The following is a 16,393-nucleotide window of genomic DNA, read 5'->3' as shown; positions in this document are numbered from 1 at the left end:
CCAGCTGGGTTCTAAATATTTCACAGTGGGATGTTTCAGTAGAACCACATAAAATCCTATAAATGCCCATGAGAAGATCTGAGAGTTGACCCATTCATCCTGGTGCACGGTTGACACATTCAGCCCTGGTGAGTAAGAACAGTTCCCTTCAAAACGAGACAACTTAACTGAATATTTTGTAGGAGCTACTCCATATCTCTTTACCATTTAAACATTAGCGATAGATGAGTAGCAAGACAGAGCTACTCTTTATAGCTCCTAATGGTTCACTATTATCAATAAAACAATGGTTTGGAAAAAGAAGATATATCTTTTTTTTTCAGAATATGTATCAAGATTGCCTATATAAGTTGGTGGCTTTATACTTTGATGTCCAGATACAGAGGCCATTTTTGTCTCAGAATTTAAAGCAAACAAATTAAACTTTTCCAGATTATTTTAATGGTACTCTAAGTTTAGTTAAGTAGATCCTTTCAATCAGGCAGGAGAGAAAATAAGCTAAGACCATAATGGTGAACCATTCCCAGGAAGTCTTGGCAAAATAGAACATAAAACTCAAAAGTTTTTTTGCACTCAACCTAGCATAGGGTTACTGCTTTTCATGAGAGGCAACAAAATCAAGAATGGCTTCAGGACAGCCTAGAATCAGTGGAGTCAAAAGAACTTTTTTTTTTCTTAAATGAGAATTTTCTATTCCACATCTCATAACAGCCACTTTTTTGTGGTCACTGGAAATTTACCTTTGAAATACAACACTTTGAAATAAAGAGAAATGAATTTAAGATGTCACAAGAAGAAAGATGCTCATTTCTACACCCTGCAATTTGCAATGAAAGCAATAGTGAAAATTTTGCCGAATTGGGAATGGAATCTGGTCTTGTTCTGTCCCTCATTTCCTATGTGATCTCAGGAAAGGATTATCATCTCCCTGTCTCTGTTTTGAGATGGAGAATTAAACATATCTACTTTACTCAACTTGCAGACCATAAGAGTCAAAGTGAAATGATATGCGTAAGTGTATATGTCATAATTTCAAATGCCACCACGATGCTTGGTAGTCTTCATGGCTAACATTGAGTACTGACTTAATTGCCCAGTATTCTGTTGAGCAGTTCACAAGTGCCCATCTCAATTAATCTTAACTTTAACTCCAAAGAGAATTCTCATTTCCCCATTTTCCAGATGCAGAATCAGAGGTTCAGGTAGGTTCAATAACTTATGTAAGGTTTGGAACTAGATCACCAAATAAGAATAAGCACTTAGAGAACTAACAAAATAGAAAGACACATAAAAGGGACTCTCAGAAGAAAGAATCTGATATATTCTTAAATTTTTATAGCAATTTAGAGAAGAACCATCAAACTCTTAGAAACTCTTACACTCATGGTTTAGTGTTGCATTTTGCATCTATGTCGGGGAGAGGGACCAAATATTTCAGTGTTTAGGGTATTTCAAGGTCTTAATCCTACCGCCTAGACACAACTGATGAAGCCAAGTTCCCAGGGCGTCAGTTGACTCCAAGGCCCACACTTATATAACTGCCATACTGTCCCCTGTCCTGAAATAATGATATAGGTTATTACTAAATAACAGTTACAATGATAATAATAGTTTTCAGGAGAAAGCAATGCCATCAAAGAAAGGTTTACTCTGCTTTGAAAACATACAGGAAGCAACCCATAATTTGGAACTAAAGACACAAAGAGAGGTGCACGGAAAGGGTCACTGGTTTCCTTACCTATCTCTGTCTTTAAAATGACCATTAAACAGCCTTCTCATTGCTGGCAGCAAACTGGTGGATTCTCTATTGGCTCAGGGCAAGTGTTTAACATCAATTTAGAAATCTTTGAAATTCCTAATGGAAACAAAACAAACCCTCCAGCAGCAATTTTAAGGCCAATGATAATATACATGGAGAGAGAGATTGATTTTTCCTATGAGCAAATGAACAGCTTTTAAGAGCTCAGGCTATTTTGGTTTCTCTCACTGACCCCCACCAATTCCCCCAGGGTTTAAGCAAGAAGCATTTAAAAATCAAGTCTATTAATGTCCAGTGAATTTGGATGATGATAAGAATCCATGGTAACTGCGAACACCTCTGGCTCGCTCTAAGTGTTCAAAGATAACCTCATGAGGTCTTTGGGGTGCCTTAGTCTAAGCATTGCTGACAGGCCCCCAGCGATGACTGAGCTGACAGCTTTTTTGAAAACTGAGATAGCAGATGAATGGGTAGCATGGACATTTTGCTCCAATCCCTTGGGGACCCTGGCTCTTCTAATTCTTAAACCACATAGAGGGAGACTCTGTATATTAGGGAACAACCTAACAACACAGATACTTCTGATTGGCTTTTAATAAAAATTAATGATGATTCAGGCATAAAAACACCATCATGGATTTCAAGCCATCCAAACGTCTTGGGCTATGAGAGTAGATGTATTTACTCTGAGTATTTGTCTCAAATCTGATAATTATTAGTTAGCTAGCTCTTAGACTTCTAGAAATGTGCTTCTAGGGTCTTTGTTGATGTGCCTGTCTCAGTGCATAGGGAGTATAAGAGGAAAACAGGAATTGAGGAGATTCAAAGTGCAGGATAGAGAGGTAGACATGGTGTGGGGAGCACAACATTCTTTGCTATTTTTTTTTTCATCCCTCTACCTGGTAACAATGCAACTGTGAAGTTAAGGGCCCTTGCACCTTTATGACCAGGGCTCAGGGCTCTTCCTAGGAAAAGTGAGAGATGAGAGGAAAAGCTAAGGGATTATTTGGATGATCCCTTTAAAGGAGGCAACCTTTTCTCCCGTTGCCCTTGATTCAGCCATCTGGCTCTGGGAGTTTGTTGCCGGATGCTCCTTGACTGTAAAATTTAAATGGATGATTAACCCCTCTCTCTCCCACATCAGCCTGCTTGCTATTAAAATGACTACCAGGACCAATCTCTGAAAATCAAGGCAGGCTGAGTACAAGTGAGAAAAATACAATCGCCAAAGTCAGCCAAATAATGCAATTCCACCCGTGCTTTTTCTCTCCCTGTCCCCCTACCTTAATGTACATGCACTACAGTTTAGTAAACCTTTTGTTTTCTTCTGCCATCTCGGGCCATCTGCATCTTTAATCATACCTGAGTAAATGGTACCACAAACTTCAGATCTCAAGTTGATTACCCTGTAATGATCCATGATAGCTCACAATAGAGACAGGGTCCCTTTCCTGCACTGCTATCATTTGTAGCTCCCTGGAAAAACTATAGTAATTGTTCTTTGTATGAACCAGTCAGACAGTATTGGTTAAGTTGGGCAAAAAAATAAATGTGCAGTGCATAGTTAGTAAGTCTCCAGAAGTTCCCTATACTGAGCGAGTCCTATAAGAAATCACTTATCTTCTCAATGTAGAAAGCATGAACATGTGTTTCTCTCAGTGTTTCGTGATTGGTAATAGTCATGAGAAAAATTGCCATGTAATGGGAGCATGAAAGAGAAGATGGCTATTGAGAGCAAAACTGGTACCTGTAGGATAGTGTTCATTCACTGGCCAGTTGTCCACCTGGAGGGTGGCATTGCCTCCATTCCTGGTGAAGCGCACCACGTGGTATTTGCCATCATTGACCGGGGTCCTCTCCTCTTTGATGGAGATGTCAACCGTGCCAATATTGAAAACAACACCAATTTTTCCCTGTTCCTGTAATTTAAAAAAGAAAGGAAAATAGACATAGTTATCACTGACCACAAACTTTTCTCCCTTAAAGTTGATCCTCCAACTAGCAATAAACCTGTAGGTGCCTCGAGGGAGCTGTCAGTGTGAAGTTAATAATAGTATCCTATATTTCTCCATGGGCTTTCATCCTGAACATAAAAACCAATGGTATAAAGCCACCCAAATTGCTCTCACAGGCTGCACTGCACAGGTTACATCATCCATTGCCCTCAACGGATATCAAGGCTGAAACCACAGAGCTACCTAACAATGAGGAAGTGACATTGCAAAGTTCATTTCTGCAAGATGGATTAGGTCTGTTTTTCTAAAAGAGGCTAATACAACACTGGGTCCTAAATCATTTCACCATTCCAATTTGGATGAAAAAGGAAATATGAGCCTGCCTGCATGTTTTGAGGCAATTGAGGCCAAGGGGAGAGGTATAGAATGGTTCAGAGCCAATGGCAGAGCAATTGGCATTATAGACCAAATCCCAGTGATACTTTCTACAGATCCAAACCACATTTAAATTGATGTTTTCAGGAAAGGATAGTGAAAATGAGCCAGGGTTTTCAGAATGAAATGGCTGCCACTCTTCCTACACTGATAGCCCTATTACTCAAGTTAATCCAAAGACAGATGTAATAGTCAGTGTTGTAGATTATGTTACACAGCAGAAGAATATGTCAGTGGTTGCAAAAGACTTGTGAGAGGGCAAATTTCAATGAATGTGAGAAGAGTGACATTGTGACAATGAAAATGATTACGGAGATGGTGATAGTGGTGGTGATGAGGTTATTTCCTAGAAAATGCCAGAAAACACCAAACTACAAATAATAATGCTATTAAAACTTTTCCTCTAGTAATTGGTTATGACTAAGAATTGGAATTAGTATTTCACAATGTAACAAAATGAAAGTGACCTCGGGGATCCTGTACATTCAGTTTTTTCAACTTCTTAGGGTGCCATTGCAGCATAGTAAAGTAGAGGAAGGATGGGGCAAAAGAGAAGGAAAGAATCCTCCTGTATTTCTCTAGTTGTCTGACTTATTGGCAATACATTGGACATACAAAAATAATAAAATTCAGCTGCAATTTTGATGTTCTACAAGAATGGGTCACAGTATTTGTTCACTAGCTTTTGTTATTCTCTATTTGTTCAAGTAGAAGAAGAGATTGAAAAAGAAGCCAAGTGAATATGGTTAAAGAAGTATAGAATCCATATTAACTAAGTTCTAGGAAAGATATCACTGAATTCTAGATTTAGTAATTCATTCTTTCAATACAAAAATCAATATTTATTAAGCACCTACTGTACTGAAGTCAATAAATTAAGACTTCTTGTGAGATGGGCATTGGTTTCCACATTGTTTGATAGATTTCACTTGTTTTCCCAAAACGTAGTTGTCTTCAACTTGCCATTTGTCCTTTAGTATGCAAATACATCTTGTATTCAATTGAAAGAATGAACAAGTACCCAAAGTCTTGATCTTAGAAGATAGGAATACAGACCAGTCAACAAAAATGCCATCTACATTCAGGGATGAAAAGATACAGAGTGGACATTATTGTTTCCTTTGTGTCCTCAGAGCATGGCACATAGCATCAGCCAATGTCCACATTTCTCACCTGCTATTCCCTGGAAAAAGTGATCCAAATGCCTACCCAAATGGTTACCAAGCATACTTAGGACTTCTTAAATCTCTGTTGGGATCACTGTGTTCTGTTTTATTTTGTTTCATCTCTACATCTCCATACTAAACAAAGTACCTCACATTAAAACAAAATGACGAATAGAAACGTGAACCTGACTATGGGTTCTTTTTTGGACCTTCTGTGCCCATAATCAGTAACATTATAATCCAATTTATATTTTCTCCTCCATCCTCAAGGAATTTAGAGATGACAACGTGACTTTTCTGTTATCTCTTAGAGAACTGTGATTTATTTCTGGGTGTGTGTGTGTGTGTGTGTGTGTGTGTGTGTGTTCATACCCTCATTCCTAAATAAGCAAGGCTATGATGGCTTGAGTCATAACCTGCTTAGCAGAATAAAAGGACTGGAGGAGGCAAGAAACCACGACTACAGACACCATTCCTCCTCTGCCCACCCACAAATGTGGGGTGTTTATTGCACCCCTGCTCTTCAACGAGAAACCACTACATAAATCCTGGATGCATGAAAGGGACTCCCGGCTGGTGATTCAATTTACCTCTGAGTCACTAATTAATCACGGATGGAGAACAGTTTTAGGGGGAGAAAGGAGACCTTTAAACCAGCATTCTGCAGCTTTTCAGCAACAGCAGCGGCAAAGCACAGTTTTGGCTCAGTGAGTTGGCTGATCAACAAGATATATTCTTCGGCAGATTTTCTGCAAGATCCATAATAGATCCAGGAAAAGAAAAGATTTAATCTCTGCCAGAATAAATATTTCGTCCTTATCTAAGGCACCACACATTTGCCATTGCAATACTGTTTCGGAGAGATCTTCTTAATCCTGTTAGTACACAGCCAAATTCAGGGTAGACCCTCACCCAGATGTTTCATTTTGCTTCTTGCAGCGGTAAATGTGGCTGGACTAGACCTTAGATGTGGTCTCTTTATTTGTAGTAATAAGATTTCATTCCCACTACCTCCTTGTCATTTGTCATGGGACCACAGTGGCATTATAATTTGTGGCTAACTACTTTGTTTCAGTTCATTATAAGTCATGGAAGCCTTGTGGCCAATACCCATATAGTTGTCCAGGCCTGAATCCCTTGAGTTCAGCTGCCATAAAAATAAACTGTGGGGCTCATTGCAGCCACAGAAGAGATGATGGGAGGGATAAAAAGCATTTTTATCCCAGGATTTGGTGTCAGCTCTTATTGACTTTGGGCAAGTTACTTAACTATTCTGAACCCATTCCTTGATAATACAGGATAGGGATGAAATACCAGGTTTCCATATTCATAGGGCTTTTTCAAAGATAAAATAAGATGATGAATATGATAGTACTTTACAAGTAACAAAACATTATGAAAATATTAGAAATGGATGAGCTCAGGAGAAGGGACTCATTTGACCATCAGTAATGATCTGGGATTACTGAAGAATTTGATTAGTTCAATAGGACAAACAGATTTTTTAGCATAGTATGTGACTAATAATACCTCTGTCTCTTAACATTCTATGGTTGTATGAAGATTTGAAAAATAAAATATTCTATGGTCTGAGGCAGGTTATTTAAGTTCTAATTTCTCTCCTATAAAAGGATGCATCAAGGAAGAAGAAGAAAACCGCTCCCTTAAAAGCTTGTTGTGAGGGCTAGGGTTGTGGCCCAGTGATACAGCGCTCACCTCCCATGTGCGAAGCTCTGAGTTCAATCCTCAGCACCACATAAAAATAAATAAATAAAATAAATCTATTGTGACCAACTACAACTAAAAAATAAATTTTTTTAAAAAAAAGCTTATTGTGAGGTTTACAGAAGAATCCATGTGTGGGAAGCACCTGCCACATGGCTGTGTATGCTTCTGGAGCTCAAGAAATAAATGTCCATCTTCTTTCCTCTCATTAGTTAATTAAAGTATTGGCATGAACTGAGGTCTGGTTGGTTTGGCTGACCCGGTCATCAAAATATATTGTGAAAATAAATGTCAATTTTAGCAAACAGACCATCAAAAGGCTCTGTGTGGTGATGATTCCCTGTCAACTGCAATTTGCTGGCCATTCTCTTTCCACAGTCCTTGGTGCCTTTTATAAGCCTTTCTAAGACAAGCAAAGCGGAGCTGCAGAAACAGCTTGACTATAAATTTTAATAACTCCACACCCATCACCACTGAAGTTGCTACCAAGGCAATCACTTCAATCTATCTTCTTCCTTGATATTAAAAACAAAGACAAGTGGTAAATCAGAAGACATTACCTAAGGATCCTCAAGTACATTCAGGAAAGAAAGGGAAAGGGATAGAAAACAGCTTGTCTTTGGATAGCCAGCAAGTCCTACTGATGAGCCAACCTGCCTCCTTACATCATTACAGCTCCAGCTTTCGGATCCTCCACCAGCCACATCACCGTTATTGCTGCAGAGGTGACCCAAGAGATACCGCCAACACCAGGGTCAGCCTTCAGGAACAGAAATGTACAGTGGCAAGATAAACCCCCAGGCATAAAGAACTCCCTCAAGTCTACCCTCTTCATTTATTCCAGAGTGTCCCCAGGGAAGGCAGAAGGCACCATCTGCTATTTCAGAAAATTGCAGGTGACAGGAACAGAACGGAGATTTCAAATGTATGCCAGGGAGCCGTGCAGTGGAAGCACTTCTCCAGATCATCATTGCTCGGCTTCGACAGAATTTGTTAGTTCAGTGCTTGACGATAATACAAGGAAAACCACGTGTAAATGTTGCCCTCCTGGGGCCTGGGCTCTGCGAGGCCTTCCATACCCATTTCAAAGTCTGGTTCATTCTACACCAAGTAGCCAGTGGTACTGTCTGCACTTTTGTCTAGGTCTGCCCATTATGGGATCATGGTAAGAGTGACCGCTTGGGTTCCCTATGAAGGATAAGGCCAACAGACCAGTATTGACTGACAGATTGTCCTATTTTCAGCAAAGCATTTAATTGTTACTAACGAGACCTTCCCAAGACTTCTCATTGCTGTGAATCCCTGTGCCCAGCAAATTCCTGGTCGGGGTTGACAGTCTGGGCCACTGTGTGAGGATGGCAAGAAACCAACTTGCACTTGACATGGAAGATCACTAGGACACAAAGTTAGATTGCTTTATGCCATTGAATGTGAAGGCTGTTTGCAACTATGGCATACCTTGGACTGTTTGGATGCTCAGTGAATATTTTTGAATAGAATTTTATTCAATTTCTCACAATTACCCCTAGGGAATTTGCACACGAAGAGGCTTAAGATAAGCATCTGAGTCTGTCTGACTCTACAGCTTATGGATTTTCCACTGAATTACGTTTCTGTCACACTTATTACACGTAGTTGAGTTACAGTTATGTGCCGCTTAACAGGAGTATGTTCTTAGGTGATTTACTCCCTCTGCATTCATCATAGTGTATTTACATTATCTCATACAGCTAGGTGACACTTGGTGATATAATCTTATAGGACCTCATATAGGCAGTCCATTGTTGAGTGAAATGTCATGCAGCACATGACTATATTTCTATAACAAGGTATATATATCATTATATATATACCTTATGTCTTCCTAACCTGCCCGTCCTGTCTAACCAACCTAATTGTGGATCTTTGAAATGTAGCAGTCCTAACAGGTGCTCAATTAATGTTTGTTAAATTAATGACAAGTGAATAAATGGATAATGAATTTGAATGTGTGGTTGAGAATAAAAAAGAAATTATGGGAGTTTTTAACCACAAAAGTCTAAACAAGATTTGAATAGTATAGGATAAAATGGATAATTGGTGATATGTTCAGACTTTTTGCAATAAATCTTAGGCAAAGTATATTGTCTCATTATACTTTGCAAATGCAATCTGCAGAATACAAAGCAATGAGATGTAACTTACTTGATTCATCAGACAGTTTTGATTAGGGAGGATTTTATTGAAGTCCTTTGAGATAAAATACTCCATAACTTGTAGAGCACAGCTTGGGTTCTTTTTGAGCCTATTAACTGTCTTTCAGTACAGATCATTAGCTTATTCTCTCAGTGCTACAATCTCCTTATTCTACATTCAAGACAATTATTAGTGAAAAAGTAATGAGTGCACACCTTTTTGTGTGAGCTTCATGTACTACTAAAGGATCAAAGAAATGAAAGAAACCAGATCTCTCCCTAAATAAGTCTAAGAGAGAGACACACTTCTTCAGGATCCACATAGTTGTTAATATCTCAGCTATGAAGCTTAGAAATGGCTTGGACTGAACCTCCATCATCACCTCCTAACAATGGCCTGGTCCCTTTCCCTTGAGAAGTTTAAGTGTAGCTGTGGAAGGAAGGTCATGGAAGAAGAAAGCATCTACTCCGGGCTCTAAAGATTTGGGGATTTACAATCAAAAGACCTGGGCCCAGGTGAGGCTCCACATCTTTTGGTTCCTGTGGTCTTGAGCAGATTCCTTAATTATCTGAGTCCCAAGCTGTCTGTATAGAAGTATGAAAAACAGTGCAAAGACAACCATGATCATAACACACAGATGAAATGGTACTTATTAAATGGGAAATGAATAAATGATACTTACTAAGAGAAATCAATGAAAAGAGCAAATTATGGAGTGCTCTACAAAGAGAGATGTAATGATGATATTAACGGTGAGGGCGGAAGTGGTGAGGCTGGTGGGAATGGCCAGTGAGAAACACTATTACTGCTGAGGGATGAGTCAGAGGCACTTACACATTCCCTCAGATACCATTCTATTTGGAATGACTTGCTCCCATTCAAGATCATCCACTCCAGAATCTGTACAGATTGTCCCTAGAAACCTCATGTTAAATGGCTCAGAAATTAATTTTGTTTTCCTAAATCTGTGCAGGCCTCGATGACCTCTGCACCCACCCTGCAAAGTTACAGTCACCTCTCCCCTAGGCTGCAGATGCACTTCACCTAGTGTTTCGCTGATGCCTGGATGCACGAGGTCAATCAATTAAAGCGGATTAGATCCACAGTCTGAAATACTAACAGAGGGCCAAGAGAGATAAGACTGATAAATAGCTTGAGACAGCTCCATCTCTAACACTAAGCAAATTTAAAACAGGGGAGAGAGCAAGTAGGGATGACAGCTCAGGACAGCGGGAACACTGACCTGAAGAGGAGGAAAATCAAGGAAGGACAGAGCAGCTGATAGGAGTGACTAAGATGCAAGTCAACGCTGCAGCTCTCATTGTCACCAGTCACAAACTGGCACCCTGAGTCATCATGTCCTTCAAATCACTCCACATCCACTTCTCATCCACAGACCTCGGTGTCACACTGGCTGATTTGGTAGTTAAGTTTGAACGAAAAGGCAAAAGTTAAAGCTCATTTCTGTGGGAGCCTCGGTGTTGTGCCAAGACCTGGAGCTGTCTCCTGGCAGAATTCAGGTGACAGCTGGGAGGGCAGTGCTCACTGAAATGCAGCACAGACTAACAGATCCCCTAAATGCCTTGTTTCTGCACCCCCTCATCTCTACCCCATCCATGAGGGACCACCCAATGGCCTTATTAGAGGCCTCTCACCCTGGGCTCACAGTAACAAAATAGGAAACACATCTCAAATCATCTGACGTTCTTCCATAACATCTCACATTCTACCCCCATGCCTACAAAGTAAGGTTCTGGGACCAGAAGCATTAGCACCACCTGGGGAGGTGCTAGTAATGCAGCTTCTTAGATCTAATATCAGACCCTCTGATCAGGGTTACTGATCAGGGCTGGGGCCCAGTAATCTGTATTTGCATAAGCCCTCAAGGTAATTCACAGGCTTGTGAAAATTTGGGACCTGCTTCCTTCCATTCTGTTGTGGTCCCATTAGGGCTCCAGTTTCAAGTGGGGGCTATTCTGCCCCAGGGACATTTGTCAGTCTTTGGAAGTATTTTTGGTTCAGAGAAATGTAGTCAGACACTACTTGCCCCTAGTAAACTCAGGCCTGGAATGCTGTTAAATAACCAACAATACACAACAGCAAATTATCTGACTCATAATATCAATAGTGCCACTATTTGCACTAAAGAGTACAAAACTTTGTTCACTCAACAAACACTCATAAAGCCTGTGTTGCAAGACAGAAACTGTTCTATCTAGATGTACACCTGTGGTCTAATGCATTATCCAAGGAAACACTTCTTTGTAGTATATGTGTAGGTCCACAAAATGTAACGACACCCACAATACATGCATGCACACCAGTGTGCACACATGTGAATTTTGACATATTTGGTTCTACAATTCTGGTCTAGCTCTGGAGCACAAGGTGAGCCACAGGCAGATGCTGAAACTCTCTCTGGCGCTTCCCTCTTTGCTCTGATCAAATATCTGTTTTGTAAGTATAAGCTTTGTCATGCAAGTATGCACAGTTAAAGAAGAGTAGGTCTAATATTTTACATGTCTTTTTTTCTCTATGTCGTCTTGGTAACCATCTTCCCTACTAACTCACGGCTACTAGTATCTATGAAAATCTGCTAGGACATTTCCCTTGGCACAGTAACTTTTGCTGATAGTCCCAGTTCTGACTCTTCCTAGACCCTTTACTTGAAACTAGGAAATTTTAGTCATTTTCCACAAGGATGCATAATCAATAGTTCTGAGTGGTCTGCATAGGAGAAATCCCCTCTTGTAGAAGCAGATATTCCAGACCAAGGATGAGCAGTAGCTGCTCTGGGAAAGAGACCAGCAAACAGCCAATAAACCCTGAAGACCTATTCTGTGGTTACAAAGAAACCTTTAGTGATTCTCCACAGGCTTTACTATTTACCTAACTTCCAAGTGACAGACTGTGCTAACATTATGGCCTCAGGGTGAATGGACCCTTGTGGATAATAAACATCAACCAGAAACCCTTGGTTTGATAAGTACAGCATTCTCAGCCACTTCCATAAATGAATTCCCTCTCTAAGCTCTATACCACTTTCTACTGAAACAAAAATTTACTATACACATTTCAGAATTGAGAGAATCTCTATTAAGGGTCATGAGAAAATACAGTGCAGATTGTAGCAGATTCTATGAGATATTTGAGGAAGAAATATATATATAACATTGGAGAGGCAAATTGGCCTGGAGCAGAAAGCAAACTATTAGACACATCTAATCATTTCCTGTTTTTGTAAATAAAGTATTATTGTAATATTGCTACATTCACTCATTGACATATTGCCTTCAGTTGCTTTTGTACTATAAGAGTTAAGTAGTTGCAACAGGGATCATGTGGCCTACCAATCTAAGTTACTACCAATCTACAGTTACTCTGTGATTCTCTGAAAAAGCTTGCTGATCCCTGTTGTAGAATCTTGAATAATTTAAGGATAGACATGATTACATTTTGACCAATAGTTCATGTTCAAGTGTTCAGAATAACTCAAATAGGAATGTGAGGGGTGGGGAGAGACTGTACCATAACTACTCTTCCACTATAACTGTGGCTTTGCCCTTTTCTCATGTATAGTTCTCAAGAAAAAATGAAGAATATCCTGAGGTTGAGAGGGACTGGCTAGGATAGCCAGGGCTATTTTAGTCCCTCCCAGAATCGATGTCCTACAACCACTTCTGTCCATTGTGTTTCCCTTAGCATAGAAAATACAGGGTGCAGTGCTTTCTAGGGTCCCTCAATTGCAGGGCAAATAGGTGCACAGATGGATGGGATTCCATCCCACCAAGCAGCATTCCTATGCAATAGGAGACTGGCTCACGGTGAGGCCTAGGTTTTCATGATCACATATTCATTATCTGTAGGCGATAAACAAACCTCTTCATGTGACTTGCTGAAGGAATGTTGTCTCACTGGAATCAGGCAAATTGGTGATCAGTACATAGTGAATCTGCCTGATAACTCTCATCTGGCAAATGTGTCTCACTTCTAATAATAGAAGACAAGATATATAAAAACTCATCCATTTGAGCATGAACCAGTCCATCTTGGAACACACTGAGGGTGGTCCAGATACTAAAAATCAACTCAATATAACACTGTATGAAGGCGGTCAGCTATGGATGCAGAGAAACAAATTAGAGGCTTCTAGCAAAAGATGATGGTAGCTAGTAATAGTCTGGTAATGGAGGAGATGGAGCGAAGTTGTAAGTTATTAAAATTATAATGATATGACATTTCTTTCTGAAAACTTATCTTGTTCTATGAGAGTAAATCATGTACATCTTAGAGCTTGGGACTCTCCAAGTCAGAACTCATCACTCTGATGTTATGGTTTCCGTTTATTATATTAGATGGAAAGAGAGAAGAAATAGCACTGCAACTCAATGAATGTGTTAGTTTTGGGGGCACCAATGCATCTGCAAGACAGTTGAATCCCTTTGGTGATAAATGATGATTAACTGAGTCTCTTGTTTTACCTGCAAGGGGAATCTACTGTGTTATCATCTGGGGATGAACACACTGAAATAGGGACTCATTTTTCCTCTCCTAGTTATTATAAACAAAATGGCCAGAAGACTCTAATATATCAGCAGTACCTGTCTACACGCAGGGACCCTGGTGCGAGTGTGTTTTTGTCCTGGAGATAGTGTGGCAGTAAGGTATTTCCACCAGGTGATATTTTATGGTCCTCCTCTTTGTCAACTACCACCACTATAACATTCTCTCTTGAATTGGATCAGCATCTCTAATTCAAAAGGTTGGTTCTGACTTACTGCCAACCACCACGGCAATAAAAGCAACAGAGAGAAAAAAAAAAGTGAAATTTAAATGGCTACAGTAGGTTGGGAGGAGGCAAGCCTGCTGACCTCCATGACAGCATCAAAGTCTCTGCAGGGGAGAGTGATTTGGACACTGGAGCAGAAGTACAAAAAGGAAAGTGCTTTCCCTCAGCCATGATGGGATTAGCAAAGGTGACCCAAACCAAACACTTGAAAACATGTCACGGGGAGCTGACTCATACCTTTTGAAAAAAAGTTCACTATGCCAGCACTGAGGATTATTTCACAGCTCTGTGTTCTTTTGATAGAATAATCAGAGAACACATTTTCTAATTTTAATTTACTTGAATTCAGTCTGCCTACCCATTCTGTTTTAGCCAAATGGAGAGAATGTTCCTGGGACACCTATAATACGGTATACATTGTGAGCCCTCAGGGAGCTAGCTAGCCCCAGCATTTGGTACACAATTATCCATGGAATCTATAATGAATCCATACAGGAGACAAAGAAAACACTTCGATTACAGCATCTAGAGGATACATTCTCTTTTCTTTAAGGGTACACTACAATTTTATTCACTAATATAAAGATGCTTAATGATCTCATTCAAATCTTTAAAGAAAATACTACTACTCAAATGGAATTTCATATGTACGTGTGCCCTTGTAAGCATGTGTGTGTATGTTTGCAGAAGACCTCAGAACTTCATATATCCAAAGACTGGATCCTCTGACTCTCTCCTTTTCATTTAGGTCAAGTGATGAAGGCTCAGAGAACCTAGATCATTCTCTGTCCACCAAAAGGCATCCATTGTCAAACAATGAGGGTCTCCCTCCATTATCATTTTGACAATGGATGCCTTTTGATGGACAGAGAATGATAAGAGGTTACGAGGGGAATGGGTAAATAAATAAGGAGAGAAATGAAATACAGTAGATGGGGTAGAGAAGATGGGAGCGGAGGGGAGGGGGGATAGTAGGGGATAGGAAAGGTAGCAGAATACAACTGTTACTAATAGGACATTATGTAAAAATGTGGATGTGTAACAGATGTGATTCTGCAATCTGTATTTGGGGTAAAAATGGGAGTTCATAACCAACTTGAATCTAATGTATGAAACATGATATGTCAAGAGCTTTGTAATGTTTTGAACAACCAATAAAAAAAACAAAAAAAGAATAAAAAAGGCATCCATTGTCCAGCTCCAGTCTAGCCCTTGACAGCTCCAGGACAGTTACCGGAAGCCTGTGCTTTGCTTTCTATGAAACTGAAGGCCTGTCAGGAATGTGAATCTATCACAGAGCAGACTTAGAAGAAACTCTGGATTCCAGAGTGAACCAAACATTAGGATGATCTAGAGCAGCATAAGCTCTGCAGAATGAAACTGATCATTAGAGAATTGATCCAGGAATGCAACAAAGACAGGACAGATTTCCTAGGTCTGGCCTACTCCAAAGTAGAGTGAATTACCTTCTTTATCTTGAAAAAAGATTTTTCTCTGCAGAGAGTCCATCTTGCCTTAGCCCATGTATACAGGTGTATAGAGATGGAAACAATTCTGTATGCATGACCTCCCAGAGTCATCTCAGATTAATCAGATCTGTCCTCCAGTTATCCCATAATCCCTCCAGTGTCCATTGAACAATGAAATCACTCGTTTGTGTTGGTTCATTTCAATGTGTTTTTTTTTTTTGATGAAATCATTCCTTTCCCCAGCAGTGCCATGAGAATTATGAGGGAAAAAAATGCATTTTAATTTTTTAGATCTTCTCCATATGGTATTACTAGATGTTCAGCTGTCACATGACACAATGGCAAGGGCACATTTGCATTTCTTTGCAAGCCAAACTCCAATGCAGAGTAAAACATCTCTATCCATGATTTGATTTTGCTATGGTTTTGTTTTAGGAGCGTGCTTTTTAAAATATGGACCATGACCACCTCTCAGAAGACCAGAGTTATTATTTCACATAGTCTATAGATCAATCTTTGAGATAATTGCCAGCAAGTCTATGCTGCCTGAGGAGAACTAGCTCTGTGCAACTGGAAACAAGAAGCTTGGAGTTTATTACAAAGCCCTCAACCTACCCTTTTTCTTTGTTTGGACTAAATTCAAACTGAAGTCCTAGAAGTATATACTGATACATTCCATTACCAGTTCATTGACTCATTTGATTCTCATTAAACATGACTTTAACCTTTGAAATACACAAGATACCAAGCTCTTGAAAAAGTCATTTTCATTGTCCTGCTTACTCCTTTATCTTTCAGCACAGTGGTGGCTGGTCAGTGTAGAGCTCAGTCTGTACCCTTGGGGGGGCCATCTCTCCATCACAGTCTTTTAGACACTGTATGTGGGCTACACTGCAGCCCCATTTAATTTGCACCAGACT

At 39.9% G+C, this 16,393-nt stretch overlaps 1 protein-coding gene across 43 annotated transcripts in view; it reads right to left on the bottom strand.

Annotated features, from left to right (window-relative positions):
- Nrxn3 (neurexin 3) overlaps positions 1-16,393 on the bottom strand; it is a 1,549,271-nt gene that overhangs the window by 170,670 nt on the left and 1,362,208 nt on the right. For all 43 annotated transcript variants that reach the window (XR_013439170.1, XR_013439171.1, XM_078050614.1 and 40 more), the window contains one exon: positions 3,507-3,678. Coding sequence is in view for 41 of the 43 variants with exons in the window: in XM_078050614.1 (XP_077906740.1) it covers positions 3,507-3,678 (172 nt within the window). In the remaining 2 variants the exon portion in view is untranslated. The remainder of the gene's footprint in view (positions 1-3,506; positions 3,679-16,393) is intronic.

This window comes from Ictidomys tridecemlineatus, chromosome 5 (genome assembly GCF_052094955.1).
Source record: "Ictidomys tridecemlineatus isolate mIctTri1 chromosome 5, mIctTri1.hap1, whole genome shotgun sequence".
Taxonomy (NCBI): domain Eukaryota; kingdom Metazoa; phylum Chordata; class Mammalia; order Rodentia; family Sciuridae; genus Ictidomys; species Ictidomys tridecemlineatus.
The sequence above is the reverse complement of the archived record's forward strand: the minus strand, read 5'-3'. Positions and strand labels throughout refer to the sequence as shown.